Source organism: Lynx rufus, unplaced genomic scaffold (genome assembly GCF_022079265.1).
Source record: "Lynx rufus isolate CCGP_SWC_20201006 ecotype Redwood Valley unplaced genomic scaffold, mLynRuf1.p SCAF_12, whole genome shotgun sequence".
Taxonomy (NCBI): domain Eukaryota; kingdom Metazoa; phylum Chordata; class Mammalia; order Carnivora; family Felidae; genus Lynx; species Lynx rufus.
This window is the reverse complement of record NW_025814826.1, coordinates 39,910,652-39,935,379: the sequence shown is the minus strand read 5'-3', so window position 1 is coordinate 39,935,379 and position 24,728 is coordinate 39,910,652. Positions and strand designations below refer to the sequence as shown.

At 39.3% G+C, this 24,728-nt stretch overlaps 1 protein-coding gene across 1 annotated transcript in view; it reads right to left on the bottom strand.

Annotated features, from left to right (window-relative positions):
* Nucleotides 1–764: 764 nt before the first annotated feature.
* The window catches only part of PKHD1L1 (PKHD1 like 1), a 167,568-nt gene continuing 143,604 nt past the window's right edge, over nt 765–24,728 (bottom strand). The window contains exons 71-79 of the mRNA XM_047074118.1: nt 20,663–20,820; nt 18,407–18,542; nt 15,224–15,568; nt 12,177–12,328; nt 11,634–11,780; nt 10,893–11,046; nt 7,040–7,306; nt 1,768–3,214; nt 765–856 (exon numbers count right to left, since the gene is read on the bottom strand). Coding sequence (XP_046930074.1) covers nt 3,204–3,214; nt 7,040–7,306; nt 10,893–11,046; nt 11,634–11,780; nt 12,177–12,328; nt 15,224–15,568; nt 18,407–18,542; nt 20,663–20,820 — 1,370 coding nt within the window. The 3' untranslated portion in view covers nt 765–856; nt 1,768–3,203. The remainder of the gene's footprint in view (nt 857–1,767; nt 3,215–7,039; nt 7,307–10,892; nt 11,047–11,633; nt 11,781–12,176; nt 12,329–15,223; nt 15,569–18,406; nt 18,543–20,662; nt 20,821–24,728) is intronic.

The window sequence follows — 24,728 nt, the reverse complement described above, 5'->3', positions numbered from 1 at the left end:
CACTCACAGTGTTTATTACATGCTAGACCTTGTTCTGGTGTAATAAGAAGCCTAATGATTTATTGGGCCAGGGATTGACATGATATAGGCAACATTATGGTACTAAAAATAGCAAGAGTGGCTACCATTTACCACCTACCACCTGTTAGGCACTGTTATTGAATTTCATATACATGCTATCATCAGTCCTCAAATACCACACTGCAAGGTAGATATTTTCCACATTTTACGTGTGAAGAAACCGAGAATGAGAAAAACTAAGAACGTGCCTGAGGCCATAGAGGTCATAAAGTATAAACCTAGAATTTGTGTCTTTGACATAAATACGTTTTATGAAAAACTTCTTCAGAATGAAACACTTTCCAGTGCTTGAAGAAAAGTGAGAAGCAGTGAAATGTTGCCACTTGGTTCTGGAGGTAGATTGAATCTTAGCTTTACCATTGGAAGCTCTGTGAACTGGGGCATTTTATTAAATCTTTTTAGGTTTCAACAGTGTCCTCATCTGGAAAAGGGGACAATGACTTCACAGGGTTATTGTAAGGAAAGAGTCCACATAGAACATTCAGCATATGTCTGATACATAGTAAGCATGTGGTGAATCTTTATTTATTGTTATTGTTAGTAGTAGTATTCTAATTTTTTTAATGTTTATTGAGAGACCGAGCCTGAGTGGGGGAGGGGCAGAGAGAGAGGGAGACAGAATCTGAAGCAGGCTCCAGGCTCTGAGCTGTCATTATAGAGCCCCATGAGGGGCTCTGACCGCATGAGATTATGTCCTGAGCCAAAGTCTGACGCACAACCGACTGAGCCACTCAGGCACCGCAGTGGTAGTAGTAGATGCACCATCTGGGAGTCACTGCAATGATCAAAAGTGATAGAGCTTAGAAAAGAGTAGAAACAGTAGTACAAGACATAAATGTTTTACTTATCAGAAATATAGGAAGACATTCTTTTTTTTTCTTTCTTATTAACTCATCCTGTTCCTTACATTGAGCAAAGTGGAAGCATTATATTTATTTTATGAATTTTTCACATCGTGGATAGAACAATCCTAATATACCAGTAAATAGCCACTTCTAACATTAAAAAGTATTTCTAAAAAATTAAAAATGAATTTCTAAGACAGCATTGTTCAAAGAAACATTTTTTTTAAAAGGTGGCCAGCTTATGAATGAAGGCTATTTAAAACCTTTTTGTCTAGGATTCTTAACAGCAATGAGTCCGACACCAATCCATTGCATGCCTCAAACCTCTGAGCTTCCATAAGCCTAATTAAAATCCTTGTCTCTTGCTTTGGCATTGCGAGCTAGTACATCCAATCCTTCCCCTTTGCAAAGGGTCTCTCAGCATAGCTATTTCCAAAAAACTGCTCTCCAAAAATCCTCCAATCTACTCTTCTGGGCTACCTACTTAAAAAGGTTGTACATCTTTGTTTGGTACACCTCCCCCCCCCCTTTAAAATGTGTCCTAGCCAAAACTTCTATTTTAATACCTAGTTAAAACTGCATCCCTAGGACCTACAAAATAAATCCAAGCTCTTCTGATGGCATGGCACAGAAGACTGTTGTCTCTCCTTCCAGCCTTGCTTGGTGCCGTTCCTTATGTCAGATTGGTGTTCCAGTAACATCAGACCGCTTGCTGATTTCCCCACATTCCATGCTTCATTTGTCCACTAAACAGCGAATCAGGATCTACTAGTGCTGGATGTTTTGTTACATGGCAGGAAGACATGCTGCATAAGGAGTGCCCTGCCTTCAAGGAACTCACCATCTACTGGTGTTCCAGCCTTCGTTCTTGCCACCACACCTCTGCCAGGACTCTCTTCCTTCCTTGGTTCATCTCATGCTTTATTCCTCAACACTCATCTCAGGCATCACCCTTGAGCTGTGTTCCTCACATACTGTTTTGCATCAGTGTTACCTTTTTCCAGGACTATTTCCCCAACTACTTTGTGAGCTGGTAGAAAGTAGAGACAGCATCTTATTCCCTGTAATCTTCTCACTAGAATGTCTCGTATCTAGTAAATGCTAAATAGATTTGACTAGATAGATAGATTTGATTAAATAGATTTGTTCAGTTTGACTGAACAAAATGCCAGATTTATACAAAGATATTTGGATTTGCTACCTGGTAAATGTTTACTATTTTTCTTAACCAAGATTAACAATGATGTGGGGTGAATATACTAGGAAATGGCAGACAGAAGAGAAAGGTCTGAAATTTGTTGAATGTTCGCAGCTGTTCCCAATGCTTCCTTAGTGTTGTTACTTGCTGGAAGGTAACTTTTCTGAGTATCAGCTTTTCTTGCTCTGGACATAGCTACAATGCCTTTATTGATAGTTCTTCCTCAAAATTAAGCATTTCCTTTAGAATTTTCTGAGTAAAAAGTACAATTTTCATAGTATGAGAGCTTTTGGTTAACTTATCTACATTAATTATGAATTTTTTTCCATTCCCTTATTTTATTCTCTTAAAAATATGCATTTCTTGTGCAATAGCATGGGGTTGTAGGAAGCTACACTCATAGCTGAGGCATTTTTGAGTGGGAAGAACGTAAGCAGAGATAATTTGGGCTTTTTCCAAAAGTTTGCTCAGAGACAACAACAAAAACTCTTAGAACGGTAGCCAGGGTTTGGCAGGCCCAGAAATCCAGGCCAATCTAGAATTTCTAGGATTACTATAGATCTGAAAATCAGCAACTTTGTCTGAAAAAGGTATAAAACAAATCTCATTTCTCTAAAATCCTAAGAAATTAGAATGGTTTAGATCATTGGAAATCAGAGCGTCATGAATGGATAAAGGAAGTCAGATCCCCCAGTGCATACACAAATTCAAAATGCTTCCAATCTGATCTAAAAGTGGGTAAGTCAAAACTAGACAAGCTCTTGCACACATAAAGGACTCTATGATTTGTAGGTATAGCAACTTGGAGGTGGCATATCTGCTTCCAAATCAAAGATTTCTTAAAGTTTTTTTTTAAATGAAATAAGAACATACGAATATAAGGAATCAAAAGACTTATATTTTGAAGAAATTTGATTTTTGTCATGAAAGCTAATTAGTACATTTTATATATTATAAAAATATTTTTCGCTTATTTTCTTGAAAACGCTATAGGCTTTTTCTTGTTGCGCAATAAAATAGCTTGTAAAAAGCAGCTCTTGTGTTTTTGTTTTCAGCCCGTTCTTCGGAACAGCACACTTTTAGTTGCATCCTGAAACGTGAAAACAATACAAATATTTTTTTAAGTAGCAGTAACATCTAGTGTGGTTTAAAATATGTTTAATTCACTTAACATTTCTAATATTTCATGGTATGGTTAATAGGGCAAAAGCAGTACTAAAAATTAGTATTTCAAAGTTGACCATGTATTGTTAGAATCAACAATGCACTCTTTTTGTGGAACTGGGGAGAGACAATAATGGTGCTTAAATTTTGTATTTTTCACATTCAAGATGTCATTTTATTTAGTGGAACTTCATGACTTTCTTACAAATAGAAGTGTTAATTCAGAATGCAAAGTTATAAAAATCCCAGCATTTCATTTCATTAATAGTTGGTATGGTGTGAATGCACCCCACCCCCAAATTCCTACATTGAAAACCTAACACCCAATGAGATAGTATTTGCATGTGGGGCCTTTGGGAGGTGTTTAAGTCCTGAGAGTGGAACCATCATGATGGGATTAGTGTTCTTATAAAAGAGACCCCCAGAGCTCCTGAGGCCCTTCTATCCTGTGAGGGCTCCATCAGTGACCTAGCAGTGGGCCCTCACCTCACCATGCTGGCACCGTGATCTCAGACTTCCAGCCTTCAGAACCCTGAGAAATAAATTTCCAGCCTCCAGAACCATGAGAAAGCCACTTAGTCTGTGGTATTTTGTTATAGTAGCCCAAGACTAGGACAGTGGTGTTTAAATCATTTTATGTTTTAATTGAAGGATAGATTACTGAGCGATTATTTAGTAGCAAGGGAGAAGATGTTGATTAATTTTTCTATCTGGAGAAAAAAAGTCCTAAAGAAAATGCCAAGAATAGGGGTGCTTGGGTGGCTCAGTCAGTTAAGCGACTGACTTCTGCTCAGGTCATGACCTTGAGGTTCATGGTTTTGAGCCCTGCATTGGGCTCTGTGCTGACAGCTCAGAGCCAGGAGCCTGCTTTGGATTCTGTGCCTTTCTGTCCCTCCTCTGCTCATGTTGTCTTGCTCTCAAAATAAATAAACATTCAAAAGAGGAAGGAGGAAGGGAGGGGGAGGAGGAGGGAGAGGAGGGGGGAGGGGAAGGAGGAGGGAGGGGGAGGAGGAGGGAGAGGAGGGGGGAGGGGAAGGAGGAGGGAGGGGGAGGAGGGGGGGAAGGGGGGGAGGAGAAAATGCCAGGAACAATATTATTTACTAATGACTTAAAAATAGAATTTTCTGAATTTTATATAATCCCAAAGTTTTTGGGAATAAGCAGGCTGAAAGTCAGTGAGGGTAATTAGAAAACAATGCATTTAGTGAGTAAATACAAAATGCACAAAGATATATTAAGCAGTACTTATACCTTATAGTTTAATGCTTCTGAGAAGAAACAAATTCAAGTAGTACCTGTCATGCTATTGTAAAATGGACAACTGGTTTTGCTTCTTTTAGAATTCTGGCATAAAAATACAATAACTTGTGTGCTGATCATTTCCTTCTTGTCCCTTAGTTCTAAACCCACCCTTATTCAGCTATAAGAGGCCAGGACTGAGTCTCTTCAAACCACACTTCTCCCTTGACAGCTGTCTCCTAATTAATTTCTGCCATTAAGAGGAAAGAACAGATAATTCCTGTTTGATCATTGTTCTTGAAACCCCAGCCTCCAGTTTGTTCTGCTACTCCCAGAACCAGCCTCAATGTGTCCCTTCATCCTGACCTTATCTATGTTTAAATTTAAATTATGGTCTTGGCTTTTATTGCTTGAAATTCTTCAGTATCCTTTTAAATTATTACCCCATCTCAAATTCTTCTTAAATCTTTCTTTGGATTTTGATTATTACTCAAATATAAGAATCTAATTAGGTATCTTAAAACTTAGAATATTTATCATCTTTTGATATTTGGAGATCTGTATTGGTTCTGTATAGATCAATCCTGATTTTTTAAATTTTATTTTTAATCAGGGTGAGATCCATATAACATAAAATTTTAACCATTTTTATTTATTTAAAAAATTTTTAAATGTTTATTTATTTTTGAGAGAGAGTGAGTGAGGAAGGGGCAGAGAAAGAGAGGGAGACACAGAATCTAAAGCAGACTCCAGGCTCTGAGCTGTCAGCACAGAGCCCAACATGGGGCTCAAACTCACAAACCGTGAGGCCATGACCTGAGCCGAAGTCAGGCATTTAACCAACTGAGCCACCCAGGCACCCCAAATTTTAACCATTTTTAAAGTGGACAAGTAGTGTTAGGTATGTTCACACTGCTGTGCAACCAATCTCTAGAACCGTTTTCATCTTCTTAAATCTTATCAGTATTCTTTATATGATGCTTTCATCTCATTAATCTGTCAGAAACTCTTCATCATTCCCCTATTAGATCAACTGCAAACTGATTAATACCTGCCAATCTAAGCTTTTTACTGTTTGCCTATATTACCCCAACTCAACATTTCCTCCTATGTTGGCAGGCAGGACTTGTCCCCCTTTTAATATTTAAAATCAACTAAACCACATTTTTAGCACCTATGATAAATATGGTATGTGGTCTTATCTTCTGAGTACTCACAGTTTATTTAGTGAAGGAAGGTAGATTTGAATTTCTGTAAGTTTAATACAAGTATACCACAGGAAAGGCTATAATAATGGTAGAAACAAAGCATAACTGGAGAACAAGGGAGAAGAGAATTACATGTATTAGCGAGTGGGAAGAAAGAAGGGAAACCTGGTGGAGGAGCTGGATCTTCAGCAAGGCCTGGCAGGATGCCATGAGCAGAGAAAGCCCAAAGGGAGGGAATACGTAGGATGGCAAGAATCTTTTCTAGGAATGATTTGTCACAGGAGGAAATCTTCAAAACTGACTTCAGGACCTTTGGTGTTGATTACAATTTGCATGTAGTGAGGAATCTTTGAGGATCTGACATGACAAATCACTACATGACATCACTACATGTCATAAATCTGACAGCTATATGGAGGATAGGCTGAAAGTGAGGAGTTCGGAAGCAGGGAATTCAGGAGGCTATTATAAAAGGTCAAGAAAGAAGTAATAAAAAAGAAGAAGTTGTAAGTGGAGCCCCAAGACTTTAAAGGAGGAACAGATCTGTAACATTATGGATGGACATAGGGCAACTTGAAGGGACATGGAGCTTGAAGGAAAGAAGCCTAAGAAGTATCAGCCTGAGAGATGAGAAAAATGACCTTGGCATTAGCTGGGATGGGGTACACAGCACCCGGTGGCCCTAGTGATTGGTTCAAGAATGGATGTGTGACCCAAACTAGGTCAATAATACTGCTTTGGGATTTTGCTGAAAGTGTCGAGAAAGAGGTTTGCTCTTTCTGCATTAGCTGCCGGGCCGGTAGAACATACATGAAGACACAGGTGGTACCCCTGCCATGAGGTTTGGGGGTGGTCAGTCTGCCTGAGAGTGAATCTACTACCATCAAGGAGCATGGAGCCCAGAGATGGAGAGACATAATTTTTGGATGACATCATGTGAGTGCTTACGTCTAGTTATAGCAGAAATCACAACTGGACTTCTCAGTTAAGTGAGTTCATTTTACTGCCTAAACCAATTCAAGCTGAGCTTCTGCCCCTTGTAACTGAAAGAGAGCCCACCATTATCTTCTCATTCCCCACATTCCCATATGCCGTCATGTAATGTGAATAACATTTCCTGTAAGGTTGTCTTTATCTCCACCACTGAAGCTATTACTTTCTCAATGGCCAAGACCATGTCTCTGTGTTCCCAGTGGTGCCATGCACAATGGTTGTGCCCTTGATCTCTGTTTAGTAAACATTTACTGGAACCTCAGTATGAGGAGACATATACATACATTACATAAGAAATGAACTATGCTTACCTAGATTTATGTTCAAAATCAAAACTGTGGCCATAAATGTTTCCAAGAGCAACACTCTTCCCATCAGACAGCTAATTACTACAATCACTGTCTGCGCAGCTGTGCCCACAGTCGATGCTTTGCCACTGCTGCTGTCACTGCTGCCACTGCTGCTGCTGCCACCATTGGTGCCACCACCACTAGCGACAGACTGTGCTGGTAGGCTCAGAGTCCCAGATTCCACCCGGGCAATATCATCCAGTATAAATTCAATCTTATAATTTTTTCCTAGGAAGAAACATCATTATAGAATTTGACTTCCTTTTATAATTTGTTTGTTTTCACACAGACCCAGTTGGGTTTTCATTGACTTAAAAGTACTGTATAATTCCTAATGAAGTATTTTTGGAAATTGAGCCAAATAGATTCATTGAAGTATAAACACGCATAGAGGAGGTCTCAGAGTTAGAGTTCCAACTGCCCACCAACTGTGGGCAGGGGAAATCAGGCTAGATTTTCTTTCTGTAGCATCAGTACTTGCTTCTTAGGGATATCTTCCTAGTGCTCAGGACTAGAGAGAGGCTGCTTAAAATGAGGGACAGTAGGGAAAGGAAGTAAAAATACTGAGCCTCTGTTCCATCCCTGGATACTTGACCTGGAGTAGAGAAGCCTCAGCCTCAGCTGGGGGAGATGGGGTGGATACCGAAATACTAAACTTTTTATTTTGAAAAGTTTCAATCACAGAAGAGTTGGAAGAATAGTACAACAAAAACCATATGCTTTCCATTTTGATTCAACAATTTTACTGTTTTTCACACCTCCTTTAAGTCAGATGCTATTTTTGTGTCGCACGATTGTGACCCTTTCTTCTTACTTCCATGCAGACAAGCTTAAGGAAACTTTTTAGATATTTTTAGAATGTGGAACATAAAAAGCTTGTCCAAATATTTCTTAATCCATATGTTAAATCTCCCCGGTTTTGAACATGAGATAACCAATATATTTTTCCTTGACATAATTGCTTCTACAACTCCTGCTGTCATTAATAATGGCTACCACACCGAGTTTGCAATTCTTGTCCAACCCTGAAGTTTTCATTCCTCTCCTTCTATTATCTTTTTTTAAAAAAATAATTTCTGTTTTCTTTCTTTTCCTCTCTGTCCCTTCATCCCTCCCTCCCCCTCCTTCTTTCTTCCCTTCCCTTCCATCTCCTTTCCTCTCCTTCCCTTCCTTTCCCTTCCCTTCCCTTTCCTTTCCTTTCTTTCAGAGTATAGTTAGATCTTGACCTCATTGTGCTTTCACAAACAATGCCAGTGCATTCTGTAACTTTCAAGACAGACGGTCCTTGTTCTATAGAATTTTCTGCCACCATTACAATCCATGACAATGGCGTATTTAAGTAAGTCTTTCCTTTTTTCAGTTTGAAAAAAACTGAAGTTTCGTGGCAGGCGTATTTTTTTCTTAAAATGTACTGTATTTTCAGTATGTTTTATATATACTGTGAGGAAGCCCAAGAGAGCCTTGTGGAGAGGCCACTCCCTGCAGGAGAACTGAAGAACCTAGCTAAAATCCAGAATCAAAACCTTAGGGATATGATTTCAGTCAAGCTATCCCAGCTAAAGCTCCAGACATCACTGAGCAGATATAAGCCATCCCTGTCCAAATTCCTGGCCCACACTGTTGTGAGCAAGTGAAATGGTTGTTGTTTGAGCCATTAGATTTGGGGCTGGTGTGTTATCGTAGCAATAAGAACAGAAACAAGCACTTTATATCATATAGGTTGCCAGGTAAACATGTCCCAAATGTTGTTATCCACTAGGAATACTATTTTTTATCCAGATTGCTCAAAGATGCAGATTCAGCTGTTTACTTTATTCTTCTTCCACCCTTTTCTCACTTAATTCTCACATCCCCATTTTCTGTGTGAGAAACCACAACCCATGCCTCCTCTCTATCTTGGCCCCTGCTTTGCTTCTTATTGAGCTAAAAGTAGAAGAGGGTGTGGGGCCACACTGTCAGGCTCTCGGCTGATCTGCAAGGGGATTTCCCACTTCCAGTAACTTATGGGGGTTGCCTACCAGAAAGAGTTACAAAACCGATGCTTTGTTATTTTTTTCTCATGTGCTTTGTTGTTATTACAATTTTATAGTGGTTAATCTACAAACTAGATAACTGATCTAAAGATAACGAAGAGATGACTGTCGTTGGTGTTCCTTACTATATACAACCAGAGAACTGAGACCATACACTTGATGAAAGTAAGAAAGTAGGACAGCAGGTAAGCAAGCAAGAAAGAGATTAGAAGCAATGGCTGTTCTCCATAGCAGTCAGATAAATACTTCAAGGGAAGCTTTGAACTAGGAAGGAAAATTTAGTGTATAAAAGGGGAATGATATTTTGTTATCACAATAAAACACCAAAACTTATATTATTGTTTCAGCATTCCAGTGATACTGGTTATTTTGGAACATTGCTATTTGGAAGTGGCACTTTGAAGAACATAGCGTCCAGGTTGGGTTTTTGCCACTGGGTACCATTTGGGTCCACCTTCATGAGGCAGTGGGCAACCTTCTCTTCACCTGGCTTCTTGTTAAGTGCCTTCCCAGAAGAGGATCCCAGTTCTACTACCATTTACACTGACTCAGAAAGACTTAGGCTCTGCCCTTAACCAGCAAGTGTATAGGGCACTCTAGGTACCTGTCTAGGATCACAACTCATTTTCATTTGAGTCCCATCGAACACTGGGTTGAGATACTGCTGCCTAGTAGGCAGACCAAGCTTGTCTGGTTTAGGGTACCATCAAAGCAAGAAGTAAAAAATAAGAAAAAAGATATTAGGGGGAATGATTTTTGTCTTTGATATTTAGTTGATATGAAAAGAATCAGACTATTATTGGAATTTCTTTTACTTATTTTACTCTTCACTTTTTACCTTTATTCTCACCTTTAGTATGTATATATGTGTGAGAGAACAGTGGTAAGAAGTGGGGAGTACCAATATAACTTTTCAGAAGTTAGGGCCTATAAAGTTCTTAAATGGGCCCAGATTAATGGTAAACAGATTAACAGAAGCCTGTCTCAAGTATAAGTAATTTATCTATTTCTCTCTTTTAGATACTCTACAATCTATCACCAGTAGATACTCTACAATCTGTTTTGGCCTCAGTAGGAAGGCTTTTACCAATTGGAGTTATGCCATCAACCCGTATAACGATAATATAAGAAACATCACAGTGGAAGTTATAACTATTTATTGTAATATTGAAGATATCACTTCATACAGATTCATTTGGTATACTTTATGAAAACTCATAGGACACATTTGTTCTGATCTCAGAACAAGTTATAATTCTCCACAACAACTGGTTTGTTTACTGGTTTTTCCTGATGGGCACTGTGGAATCATAATGCTTATGTTTTCTCCTTTGTAATGGCTTTCAGAAAGCTTAGAACCCACTTTTCAGTCCAACTCTGAACCCCTGCATGGGGCATTAAAGTTATATTAGCCTATCTTATCCTCCCTTTTCTTCAATTTGAAAATCTATGTATTGCTTGTTTTTATTATAAATGTAATGCATATTTAGTGAAAATTTAGAAAAATCAACAAATGGATAAAAATATGAATCATGATATAATTTTGATGCACAGCCTCAGATTATCTGTTTAATTTCCTTAATTACCTATTTTAATTTCTATTTGGTTTTGGATACTTTTGTAAGCTAGATGTTATCTGAAATGTTCTTTGAAACAAGGCAGGTATAGTGTTCCAATTTCTATTGGAACTCTATTGATCAGAGTATTATAGAATGCTTTGTTCAATTATAATTATCCCTATTTGTGGATGTATATGTGAAGATCCAAAATAGTACACTCACCTGTTCTAAGAAGAGTAAGGTCTGTATAGTTGGCCCAACAGCTGCTGAATGGAATTGTTGTATTTCCACTAAGACCAGTGATGTGGTTATTATTGGAGTCCTTTAGTATGGCCTTCAAAGTCAGTGAAGTAATCCCAACTGATACACAATCACCCTAAAGAAAAAAGTAATAGATGGGGCGCCTGGGTGGCTCAGTCGGTTGGGTGGCCGACTTCGGCCCAGGTCACAATCTCACGGTCCGTGAGTTTGAGCCCCGTGTCAGGCTCTGGGCTGATGGCTCAGAGCCTGGAGCCTGCTTCTGATTCTGTGTCTCCCTCTCTCTCTGCCCCTCCCCCATTCATGCTCTGTCTCTCTCTGTCCCAAAAATAAATAAACTTGAAAAAAAAATGTAAAAAAAAAAAAAGAAAAAAGTAATAAAGAATTATAATTGTCCTGTTCCCATGCTTTTTTTTTTAAGATATGCAAAACTATATTATTTAAAATGCCTCAATACAAATTTGAAATCTGTAGAAGCTTCTCCTGTACAAGGAGTTCACAAATATGGGTGGGCAGTGGAACAAGTTCATTGAAAAGGAACATTTTTAAAACAGTAAAATATTATATCCACAGGTTTTAGTCCAGTTTTCAAGGGGTAGTGAAATCCTCAGGTTGCCAGCATACCAGGATTACAGAAGTTGGCTCACCTTCCAGAATTTATAGCTTAATTCCTTCACTCAGTTAAAGCTCTGGGTTATAACTTACATCTGAATCTACTGCCTTTACTGCAGGTTGCTGAGAAAATGGCTGTCCTGGCTGTGCTGCCACGGGCTGAGTGATCACTGAGAGTGAGGACACAAAGGCCACATGATGAACAGGAAATGCAAACCTTTCAACTGGTTGGGCAGTCACCTGTAAATTAACGGTCATGAGTGATGAAGTGGTTTTCACATGATAAATTACAGTCAGTAGCAAATTCATCTTAGGCTAAGTGTAATATGTAATAATCGTAAAAATATGCTTAATATGTGAAATTAATTTTCTTAAAATATTTCCCCCGATCAAATTCATGAAGCGCTGTTATAAATATTCAAAGAAAATCACATTTTATACCAATAAATAATTTTTTAGAAGATATGCTCTTTTTTCAACTACTTTATCATTTTAGTATACCATTAAAAATAGCCAACGTTAATTAGAAAGACATGCTCTCTAAATTATTGCATTGAAATATAAAGAGTTAAAATAAGAAATAAGCAGCAATGTTTTAAATACCTAAGGTATATTTTTCTAGTTGCCCTTTCTTACCTTAATCCAGGCAGAGTCACTTGGGCTGGGGATGGGATTGGTTATAGACATGGAAGAAATATTAAATCCAAGGATACTACTGGTTTTTCCTGAAATTACAGCTTGTCCAAGAGAACCAACAATTTTTTGGAGTTCAGATAACTGCATCTGACCTATGGGGAAACAGTAATATGTCATATGTGATCTAAGAATATAGAATTATGAGAGTTTTTCACTTTAGTTTTTGTTTGCACTCCTCCATCCAAATTATGGAATGCTTTAGCTTTTTCTTTGCACATGAGCTCAACATGACAAAGTCATATGAATGAGCTTAGGAAAATGGAGAACTCTGGAGAGTATGTTTTTAAGCTGCAATTAAAGAAAAACCAAAGGTAGATAAAATAGACACAAGAAAAATGAATGACAGCATAGTGGGAAATATGTTTCTTAATTTAATACGTTCCCATGTCCTTCTTTGTTAAGAAGTGAAGCACTGTCATGCAAGTTTATTGCCACATAGCATTTTTTTAAAATAGAATTCTAATGTAAGGATAATTAGCATCATCGAATCTATACAATGTCTGCTAGTAAGTTCTGAAATTAACACTACACTACCCACAAATTGTTACTTGCTTTGGAACTTGATTTTCAAGTTTAATTTTAACACTACAGGTAGTTTCTATTGTCTTTGTCTAGCTTGGTGGGTCCTCGTAGACCTGCTGCCCCCACAGTGCTCCTTTCCTAAGAAGGGGCACCTCTATTCATCATACTCATTTGTCAGAGCCTGCTACTTTGGCTTGATCCCTTCTTCTACTTCATTTCTCCCCCATACCGTATAATCAGTTACTGATTTCTCAATCTCTCTGTCCCCACTGTCAAAATCGTAGTCAAAGCCATCATTGGGGGAAGGGGGTTACTAAAACAACTTTTAAACTGGCTTCTTGTATCCATTCTCCTTCTTCCACTCCATTCTATACACTGTAGTCAGGGTGATCTTTTAAAAAACAACTCTATGCAGGATATTTTTGGTGTACTCTGAATCTTGACAACACCTCGTGCTTAGGTATCCAGTGCCTTCTAGATCCAGAGTCCTGCCTTGAGGACGAGGAGCACTGCATTTCTTCCATTAGGGCTGAACCATGAAGCTCAGTGTGCTCACGAAGAAGGAGGCAGCTGATCTCACAGAACACTTTCAAAATCGTGGTCCTAGGGAATTTCAGTCCTATCAGTTTAACAGGTCTCTTTTGGTTGACTTAGACCCTCTGAATAAATGCTCAGTCTTTCAGACTCCTTCTTCCCCCCCATTCCCTCCATATACTCTCCTCCAAGATGGCTTCCCAGGCATGAGGGCTCATGTGACCCAGGGGTAGCAGTACAAAGGTGCTTCATATCCACAGACTACTATTACCACTCGTCCTCACTGGTTTTTGGTGCAGCGTGGCAGGTCTGACCTGCCTGCACTGTTTACACATTTTCTCTGGCTGCTTGACACATGAAGGCACCCATTTCTGCTAACTGCCACCTTAAGAAACCAAAGTCCTTAACCTGAAGAGCTTTTATCCCTGACCAATCTGTTTATCGAGAGGTCCCCTCTGTAGGGATCCCTTGAGGGACCCCTTTCTAGACACCTGGGAATTCCTGGATATCCTGACACTATGTGAAGGCCATGGAGAGCCAGGAGTATTACTACATGCACATCTTTCTTGCCACTTCCCAATATTTTGCTGTGAAATTCCTCTTTGCCAAGTTGTAGGGCTTTCCTTGAGCCATGAGTGATGTCCTCTAGAGACAGAAGGTGAGAACTTTACCCAGTACCCAGGTTTATACATGATAGAGTCTAGGTGTGTATGAAAAAGATGCTGGACAGAGATCAGATAGATCCAGATTTTCTGAGTCTGAAATTTATATAGTTTGGAGGCTCTCTTTAAGAAAAAGAATAAGGAAAGTGATTATTTTTACAACTTTTATAATAACAATGATTGGACCACATTATTAAATGGACCCTTCTCCCAGAGTCTTAAAAGTTCAAGTCCCTCCCATGACTTGTACAAGTGAAAGGCCTGGAAGCTTAAGCTTCATTAGCTTGATGCTAATCTTCCTCTGACAGGGATCTACGTCTCATCTTTTTGGAGATGAGTGTGCCTAGTTGAGACTTGTGCTTGATTACTGGAGGCAATGGCATGGTTGGGGATACATGCGGGAGATGCATGCCAAGAGGCCAGGACGGTACAGTTGCACCTCAAGAGAGGCTTGCGACCACCTACCCTATAGCAGCGACTATGAAAGCAAGAGGCCACATGGGGGTCTGAAGACAGGAAAGTCCCCTTGGTATTCAGATACCAAATTAAACAGATAGAAAGGAAAAAATCTGAAGGGCTGAACATTTACCCAAATGCCCAAACTGAGTCACTCTAAGGACATAATTTAAAGCAGCAAAGATACCTCTGATGTGACAGCTGAGCTGATTTTCATCTGATACCTAGAAAATGGGGGTATGGAGAGTAAGGGACAGGGAAAAGGGTGACGGCTGGGGACACTGATTGGATCAGTCACAGGAATTAAAGACAGAACATATTCTCGCACCTTTGCATTTGCTAGGGTAAATCTGTGACTTTACTACAGCTCAGCATCTCCAAAGATCTACTCTTCTCCTTAAGGAAACATCCACAGTCCTTTCAGCTTATGAAGAGGAGAGCTTCTTTTGGTTTCCCATTTCCTTACACTTGAACATTCTTACCTTTCTCTTTTCATAGACTGATTCTTTTTATGCTTAATCTCTCAGCTATAAAGTCACTTCCTTATGTCACCTCTCAAATCTTCTGTGTTAGCTCAAATCCTTTTGTTGAATTTACTAATTGCTACAATAACAAAATAGAGGCTATAGTTCCTTCATAATTCCAAAACAGTTTGGGATTACAGGGGTAGAGTAGGAAAAGGGTCTCTAGGCCCTTACAGGGTTCAGGATGTGGGGTTGGTGGGATTTCCTGAGGGCAGGTTTACCAGGCCCTGGTAGGGTCATCGTGGGTCTAGTATTACATTCTTCTCTCTCAAACACCTACTCTTCATACCTGTGGTATCATTGTTTATGAACTGAGGAGGAGCATCTCCAATCTCCAATTCAACTGTGAGTCCCGTGGATCTCTTCCTCCGCAGACTCTTCCCTTGTATTATTTTGCTGACGCGGATTTTGTCACTTGGTATCTTCAGGAACAAGGCAAGATTTCTAACCAGGTTATGAGAGCTATAGAAGTCATCTTCTGTAACAGCAGGCAATTGGAAAGAAACAAATATGACCGCGGTGGTGTGGATTTCAACCGGTATAGTTCCTTTAACCAAAAGGTAAAGCATCTGGTAGGTTCTATCAAAGTAGTTTTCACCAAGGACAGTGGAATTCAGGTTAGGAAGGAATTGCTCTATGAAGGAAAAAAGCCAAAACAGCACAGTAAAAATCTTTATATTATCATAATAACCATATATTTAGTAGTATTTAATATTTGTTAAATTTAGGAAATTCTGAAAAAATTCACCATTATTCTTCCATAGGAAAGTATGCATATTAAAAACAGTAACACCTTTAAAAAAACACTTCTAGAACTGACATGCAAAGTTAAAGTCAACACTTTAAACAATACCGTTAATCATCATTATACATTAAATTTATTTTAAAAATAATTAGCCATAGATACAGTATAATTGAGAAATAAAATTCAATTATGATCCCAAGAGCCTATATTGTACCTGGAACACTATTTACATGTTCATAATTTTAAAGGCTTTACTGAAGGCATTTGGTAATTTAAAAATGTAAATTTAACTTTAATAGCTATCTAGTTTATGCAGTGCTATATATCAACTCTTAAGGAGCTTTTACAACTCAGTGCTTCTATTTTTACTAAGGGCAAAAGTATATAATACAAATGAAGTATATACAAAAATATCTCAGAAGGATTTTATACCAATGCAACAGGTTTACATTTCAGCCTGAAAAATCTTTGCTTAATGCAAAACAAATTCTACTTCGGAAATGACTTTTGGAAAAGTGACTGAGATTTTTATATATATAAAATGAGTGAATATATATATATATATATATATATATATATATATACACACATATACATATGTGTTTATGTATATGTGTGTGTGTATATATATATATATATATATATTTATGACAGAGTGTCAAAACTGTCTAAGTTAATAAATCCACTAACAGAGCCCAAAGGAATTATATAATAGTACTAGAATGAGACATGTAGCTTCTTACCACATTCATAGTGAGGCTTAATAAAAAAATAAATTACAGTTTTAGAAAGAAGAAGATATTTCTTATGAATGTAATAGACATTCATAGCAGTTGGTATTAAGAAGCCACTTCATTATCACTATGTATCTCTTTCAGAGCTACTAGTGTAAGTTCTAGATGCAATTTGGTTTAAACCTTCTATGAATCTGAAGAATATGCTTTTATATTATAAATTGAAACTTCTCTCAAACTACATTTAGAGGTGCATACACCATTTATCTCAGGTAACTTCCTCATGTCTTCACAGTAATGGAAGGAAGCAGAGACATACATAATGAAACATTTTGGGTAATCTAAAACAATATGTATAGATTCATAATACAGGGAAATTATTTTGCATTCTAAGTGCCAAAGGAAAAATGTTCATTTATAAACAATGCTATATCAGAAAAAAAATCTTGTAAGAAGGCAGTGGTGATACTGTTTTTCAGCCCTTCAACACCTGTATAATCAATTCCCTATATTAAATAGTCCTTGTTGAGATCATTTCTATTTCCCCAACTTGAATGATAGAGTACTTGGTCCCCAAAGTGTTGTTTTTCAAAAGAGTTAAAAATAATGAAATGAAGCAGCAAATATGAGTAGCTGTTTACATATAGAAAGTGATAACACAGACTCTTTTAACTTACAAGGAGGCAATATGGCCTAATGGTTAAGTGCATGGCTTCTAGAGCTAGACTCTCTGTGTTCAAGTCCTTGCTCTGCCCTCACCATCTCTGATATTACCATGGACTGAACTGTGCCCCCCGCCCCCCGCCCAGATTCACATGTTAGAGCCCTAACCCCTAGTGTAAGGGAATTTGGAGATGGGGTAATTAGCTTTAGATGAGGGTGGAGACTTCATGATGGATTAGTGCCCTCATAAGAGGAGATCCCAACGTCTGCTGTTGCTGTGAAGATACAGTGAGTAGGCAGCCATCTGCAAGCCAGAAGGAGAGCTTTCACCAGAACCTAACCCTCCTGGCACCCTGACCTCATACTTGCAGCCTTCAGAGAAAATGAATTTGTCTTTAAGCCACCCAGTTCGTGGCATTTTGTTATGGCAGCCAGAGCTATGACAGAGACTGTGGCAAAGCCACTTCCTGTTGTCTCAGTTTACTCATCTCTGCCTACCTCACAGGATTATTATTAGAATATTTAACAATGAGGTATTATATACAAAGCACTTATAACAGTGCCTGGCACACAGGAAGATTTCTGGAAACATTAGCTATTCAGACTATTAGTAGAAATAGGACTTGCTCCATAGACAGTAATAGATATGGGTTATCCATTCATACTCTGAAGTCTAGGTGATGTTATGACCTACAGCACGCACTTGAGGAATTGTTAACCAACATTATGGGGCACATCTAAAAATGATAAGTAGCACATGTGGAATGGAAGGGATTGGATTTATAAGTACCGTGTTTAACAAAAAGACTTCAATGAGAAGATATAAATCCTGGCCTTGAAAATACTGATAAATGGACGTTTAGCCTTTTCCCTATATTTCATTTAAATCCAGTTTATTATATTGACTTCATGGTGTTTGGTTGATGTTATACTAGCTTTCTTGGCAATATTTCTGGTGACTGCCAATTAATTTTGGCTCTGACCTCTATGAAATAGAAGTAAAGCAGAAATAGGGTAAACATTCTAAGCAAAATCTCTTCTGTATATAGGATTAACTGAACTACATGTAGAATGTAAATGTTCTCAGGGGGGCCAACAAATGTGCCTCATACACAAAATCCACATGTGTACAGATAGATAAGAGTTCCATCAGGAATAATCTTTCAGGACACATATGCTATAAATGAATACATCTTAGAATTTGGTGGACCGTGGCAAAAAATATTTTCTCTTTTCATTTTTCAATGGCTAAGGAACTAGAAATATTAATAATGAGACATTACAAAGAATTTTATACATAATTAAGTACTTTATTTTTCTGAGGAAATACCTGTGTGCAGATGTCTTTTAAGTTCACAGTGTTTCTTTTTAGGGTTCCATATTGTATTTTGGGGGCAAACCAATGTATTGTTCACATAGACATCCAAACGTTGAAGTGTGTGAAAAAAAATTCCTACCATGACAGCCTGTTAAAAATAAACAACATTTTTATTTCTTAAGAAAACAAGGAAACAATATTTAGAATTTAGCACTTAAAACGTCCTTCAACTATATATATCTTCTGTAAAATACTAAAACTAAGTTTTATGAATTGATGATAAATACTGAGTTAAAATTTGTAAATGGTCTTATATTCAACCATTCATACTGACATTATAGCTTAACTCTTAATTGATGATTCTCAGTAGAAAAGTATAATGTAAGAAAAAATTAGTAAAGGAGTATCTCTAAAAGAAACATTTCCTTTCAAAGGTAAAAAAGTTCAATACAGGCTTTGAGCTCCAGGGGCTCAAACCTGGGCTCAAACCTATTTCCAGGGGGAAATGGGGAATTTAGCAGTGCTCTATAATGCAACCAAACAAATTTAGTTAACGTTGAAAAAAAATGCTTACCTCTGAGACAAATTTGGTAGTAAGACTAAAAAATTAGTCAACATAACTATACTCTCTGATTCAATTTTGTTCATTTTCCATGTTTATATTCTTCACATCTCATAATATCAGATGTAATCTTAGAGTAAGGAGACTAGCTTTCACAAGGGCAGGGAGAAATTAATAAGGAATATAATAAGCTATACATAGTTTTGGAATCTTCTTTTGAAATTATCTTCAACATCTCAGAACATTAACAGTCACATTACTTTTAAAATTAAAAATACTCTCTTTCATTCAAAACTTGAATGCCTTTCTAAGCCAGGCCCTATTCTAGGAGCTGTCAAAAGTCCCTGCCCTCTTTGGGCTTACATTCTAGTGTGAGGAGAGAGACAAATAAACAGTAGAAATAATAAAAAGTAAAATATGAAGCATGTTAGAAGGCATTAAGTGCTATGGGAAAAGGAAAGGGAGATCAGAGTATGGATAATTGGGAGAGCCAGCTGGGGAGGGGTGAACAGGCTAGGCCCATTAGGGGATTGGAGGGAGTCTGTAGAGAGGGGAAGTTAGCCACCTGGGGTAGAATGTTCCAGGCAGACTCAACATCTGGAACACAGGCCCAGGTGGTAGTAGGTAGCAGGAACACCTAGGAGTCCAGTGTGGCTGGAGGAGAAGTCAGAGGACTCTGGCTCTTGTACAAAGCCCAATGGGGAAATTATTGCAGGGCTTGGGGCAAGGAGTGACCTGGTCTGACTTATATTTTGGAGGTACCTCTGTGGCTGCTGAGGTGAGTACAGACACTAGAGCGGGCAGGGACAGAGCAGCAGCAGGAGTGGGGAGCCAACTGCCTTAATCCAGGGAAGAAATAATGGTGGCTCAAAGTGGGTGGTAGCAGTGACGGTGGTGAGAAGTGGTCACGGATTCTGGATATTTTGAAGGGAGACTCAACAGGACTTGCAGATGGACTGCATGAGGAATATGACCCAAAGAGAGGAATCAAGAATGGGTCCAAGGTTTTATCTCCAGCAACTGAAAGGATGAGGTTGGTATCATCTGAGAAGAGGCAGGTGTCTCTCTTTGTTACTTCTCTGCTTTATCTTATCCACATCCCTTCTTCACATTCCTAATACCTTGGGATGTTCGAGTCTTGTACTCTGAGAAAAGAAAATCTCAACTATGAGACTATTGCTTAACCTCATACTCTTTTCCACTGACACGGTATATACATAAATGTAATCATCCCACCTGAATTCAGTTTATAGCCAAGATTTGATATGATTGAAGATATTTAAAACAACATGCTGTGATCTCTCAGGTAAATTCCAAAGGTGTATTTCTGAAATATATAAATAGCAGCCTGGAAAAATAAATATATAATTCCAGTGACCAATTCTGGATGTGCACTATTTTTATGTGAAATTTCAGGTTTGCTTGCCCATCACACAAATCGTAGGCCTCACTGTCATGCCTCAGACGTAGAGCAGAGAATCAAGTGTATATGGGGGAAGGGTGTTTGGTATGCATCTATGCTCTCAGGCTGATGAAACCTTCTGGATTGACAGGATTTTTAGTAGTACGCTGATGACCCTTGAAAATGAGCTGTAGGGCTGACAATGTTCAAGAGAACAGGGGAGGACACAAAGTCCTTAGCATATAGAAATGTATGTCAATAACCAACACCAATAACTCAAGAAATTATTTCTATCTCGTGTTACCTTTTTATGGTCAACATTAAGCAACATCAGTCTAAGATTCTGAGGACTGGTGCCAGTGAAGTAAACTTCATAAGATTTGTTCAGAGCCACAATGCTATGAAACAGGGACAGTCTTCTCTGGCATGTGTATCCGGCACACCAGCCATGATCCTGTGGGCCTAAAGCCACATAAGTAAACATTCATGTTCCATATTATGAATATATTTAGTGCAAAGTCTGAAGACTAATTGTATTAAAAACAAATTGCAGTGGTCAGGTTCAGCATTTACATCCATTATCCATCCACCCATCTATCCAGCGATCTAAGCCATTTCTCAAACCTTAGCTTAAAAAAGGAAGGCAAGAGGGGCGCCTGGGTGGCTCAGTCAGTTAAGCCTCTGACTTCAGCTCAGGTCACGCTCTCATGGATCTCATGATGACAGCTCAGAGCCTGGAGCCTGCTTCAGATTCTGTGTCTCCCTTTCTCTCTGCCCCTCCCCTGCTCATGCTCTGTCTCTCTCTCTCTCAAAAATAAACATTAAAATTAAAAAAAAAAAAAAAAAGGAAGGCAGGGAAGCCACTTCTCCCTACTACCCATACTTTTATACTGCACAGGGTGAAAAAAAGGTAAATTAGTGTGTTGAGTTTGCACTGGAAGGTCATTGAAGGAAACAGGTTTCTATGAATCTATACTTTAATCATCATATTAAAGCCAAGGCCACATGGTAAGAAAGTGCTTGATCCTTTCTCCTACTTATTAAATGTGAATTCAGGTGGGGAGCCTCTTCAGTGAGAAATATGCTGTTAACCATTAATTTGTTAAAAACAGAGCTTGTACCTGGAAACATGGCTAACCCATGGATTCATTAACTTTTTACTTCAGTCACTCATCTTCATCAGTTAATTTGTGCATTTGACACACTCTTAAGTATGTTTTTTTATGAAGTCTTTAATCTTCCTGCATTGTTATTTTAATACATTTTTAATTAAAGACTGGGATTATAAGCACCATTGGGGGGTCAACATCATTAATGACCTGAGAAATAATACTTCAATAATCCTTCTAGAAAGCCAAAAGACAGTGGAATCCAGACATCTCCAGAACAGGCATAATATGACCTTTGTAGCAAACTATTTCACTTCAGCTGGGTTATAAAACGTTGAGTGAGATACAGAATGACAAATTTTCTTGATGTATTTATTCAGTAGCTTTGCTCAATTTCCTGGCTTAATTGGAATTCTAATCAATATTTATAACTGAACTTCAATCAAATTTTGAATCAGTATAAACTTCTGAATCTCATGTATGAACTTTCTCTTAGCATCCAAAATATAAATTCTACTTTTAAACAAACCTTCTTTGTGGGTTTTGAAAACAAACAGAAATTTCTATGTATTAAATGAAAAATTTAGAGTAGCAAAAGCCATATTTTAAAAATAGATGAGATTGATGAGGAAGATGGCGGCGTAGGAGGACGCTGGGCTCACCGCGCGTCCTGCTGATCACTTAGATTCCACCTACACCTGCCTAAATAACCCAGAAAACCGCCAGAGGATTAGCAGAACAGAGTCACCGGACCCAAGTGCAGACGAGAGGCCCACGGAAGAGGGTAGGAAGGGCGGCGAGGCGGTGCGCGCTCCACGGACTGGCGGGAGGGAGCCGGGGCGGAGGGGCGGCTCGCCGGCCAAGCAGAGCCCCCGAGTCCGGCTTGCAAAAGCGGAGGGGCCTGACGGACTGTGTTCCGACAGCAAGCGCGACTTAGCGTCTGGGAGGTCATAAGTTAACAGCTCTGCTCGGAAAGCGGGAAGGCTGGAGGACAAAGGGAGGGTGAGCTGCGGAGCCCCCGGACGACAGAGCTCAGTTTGGCGGGGAACAAAGGCGCTCGCCAGCGCCATCTCCCCCGCCCATCCCCCAGCCAAAATCCCAAAGGGAACCGGTTCCTGCCAGGGAACTTGCTCGCTCCGCGAGAACACCCAACTCTGTGCTTCTGCGGAGCCAAACCTCCTGCAGCGATCTGACTCCCTCCGGCTGCCACAGGGCCCCTCCTGAAGTGGATCACCTAAGGAGAAGCGAGCTAAGCCTGCCCCCCCTTCCGCCGTGCACCTTGCCTTCCCACCCCAGCTAATACGCCAGATCCCCAGCATCACAAGCCTGGCACTGTGCAAGTAGCCCAGACGGGCCACGCCACCCCACAGTGAATCCCGCCCCTAGGAGAGGGGAAGAGAAGGCACACACCAGTCTGACTGTGGCCCCAGCGGTGGGCTGGGGGCAGACATCAGGTCGGACTGCAGCCCCGCCCACCAACTCCAGTTATACACCACAGCACAGGGGAAGTGCCCTGCAGGCCCTCACCACACCAGGGACTATCCAAAATGACCAAGCGGAAGAATTCCCCTCAGAAGAATCTCCAGGAAATAACAACAGCTAATGAGCTGATCAAAAAGGATTTAAATAATATAACAGAAAGTGAATTTAGAATAATAGTCATAAAATTAATCGCTGGGCTGGAAAACAGCATACAGGACAGCAGAGAATCTCTTGCTACAGACATCAGGGGACTAAGGAACAGTCACGAGGAGCTGAAAAACGCTTTAAACGAAATGCAAAACAAAATGCAAACCACCACGGCTCGGATGGAAGAGGCAGAGGAGAGAATAGGTGAACTAGAAGATAAAGTTATGGAAAAAGAGGAAGCTGAGAAAAAGAGAGATAAAAAAATCCAGGAGTATGAGGGGAAAATTAGAGAACTAAGTGATACACTAAAAAGAAATAATATACGCATAATTGGTATCCCAGAGGAGGAAGAGAGAGGGAAAGGTGCTGAAGGGGTACTTGAAGAAATAATAGCTGAGAACTTCCCTGAACTGGGGAAGGAAAAAGGCATTGAAATCCAAGAGGCACAGAGAACTCCCTTCAGACGTAACTTGAATCGATCTTCTGCACGACATATCATAGTGAAACTGGCAAAATACAAGGATAAAGAGAAAATTCTGAAAGCAGCAAGGGGTAAACGTGCCCTCACATATAAAGGGAGACCTATAAGACTCGTGACTGATCTCTCTTTTGAAACTTGGCAGGCCAGAAAGAATTGGCACGAGATTTTCAGGGTGCTAGACAGCAAAAATATGCAGCCGAGAATCCTTTATCCAGCAAGTCTGTCATTTAGAATAGAAGGAGAGATAAAGGTCTTCCCAAACAAACAAAAACTGAAGGAATTTGTCACCACTAAACCAGCCCTACAAGAGATCCTAAGGGGGACCCTGTGAGACAAAGTACCAGAGACATCACTACAAGCATAAAACATACAGACATCACAATGACTCTAAACCCGTATCTTTCTATAATAACACTGAATGTAAATGGATTAAATGCGCCAACCAAAAGACATAGGGTATCAGAATGGATAAAAAAACAAGACCCATCTATTTGCTGTCTACAAGAGACTCATTTTAGACCTGAGGACACCTTTAGATTCAGAGTGAGGGGATGGAGAACTATTTATCATGCTACTGGAAGCCAGAAGAAAGCTGGAGTAGCCATACTTATATCAGACAAACTAGACTTTAAAGTAAAGGCTGTAACAAGAGATGAAGAAGGACATTATATAATAGTCACAGGGTCTATCCATCAGGAAGAGCTAACAATTATAAATGTCTATGCGCCGAATACTGGAGCCCCCAAATATATAAAACAATTACTCATAAACAGAAGCAACCTTATTGATAAGAATGTGGTAATTGCTGGGGACTTTAACACCCCACTTACAGAAATGGATAGATCATCTAGACACACGGTCAATAAAGAAACAAGGGCCCTGAATGAGACACTGGATCAGATGGACTTGACAGATCTATTTAGAACTCTGCATCCCAAAGCAACAGAATATACTTTCTTCTCGAGTGCACATGGAACATTCTCCAAGATAGATCATATACTGGGTCACAAAACAGCCCTTCATAAGTTTACAAGAATTGAAATTATACCATGCATACTTTCAGACCACAATGCTATGAAGCTTGAAATCAACTACAGGAAAAAGTCTGGAAAACCTCCAAAGGCATGGAGGTTAAAGAACACCCTACTAAA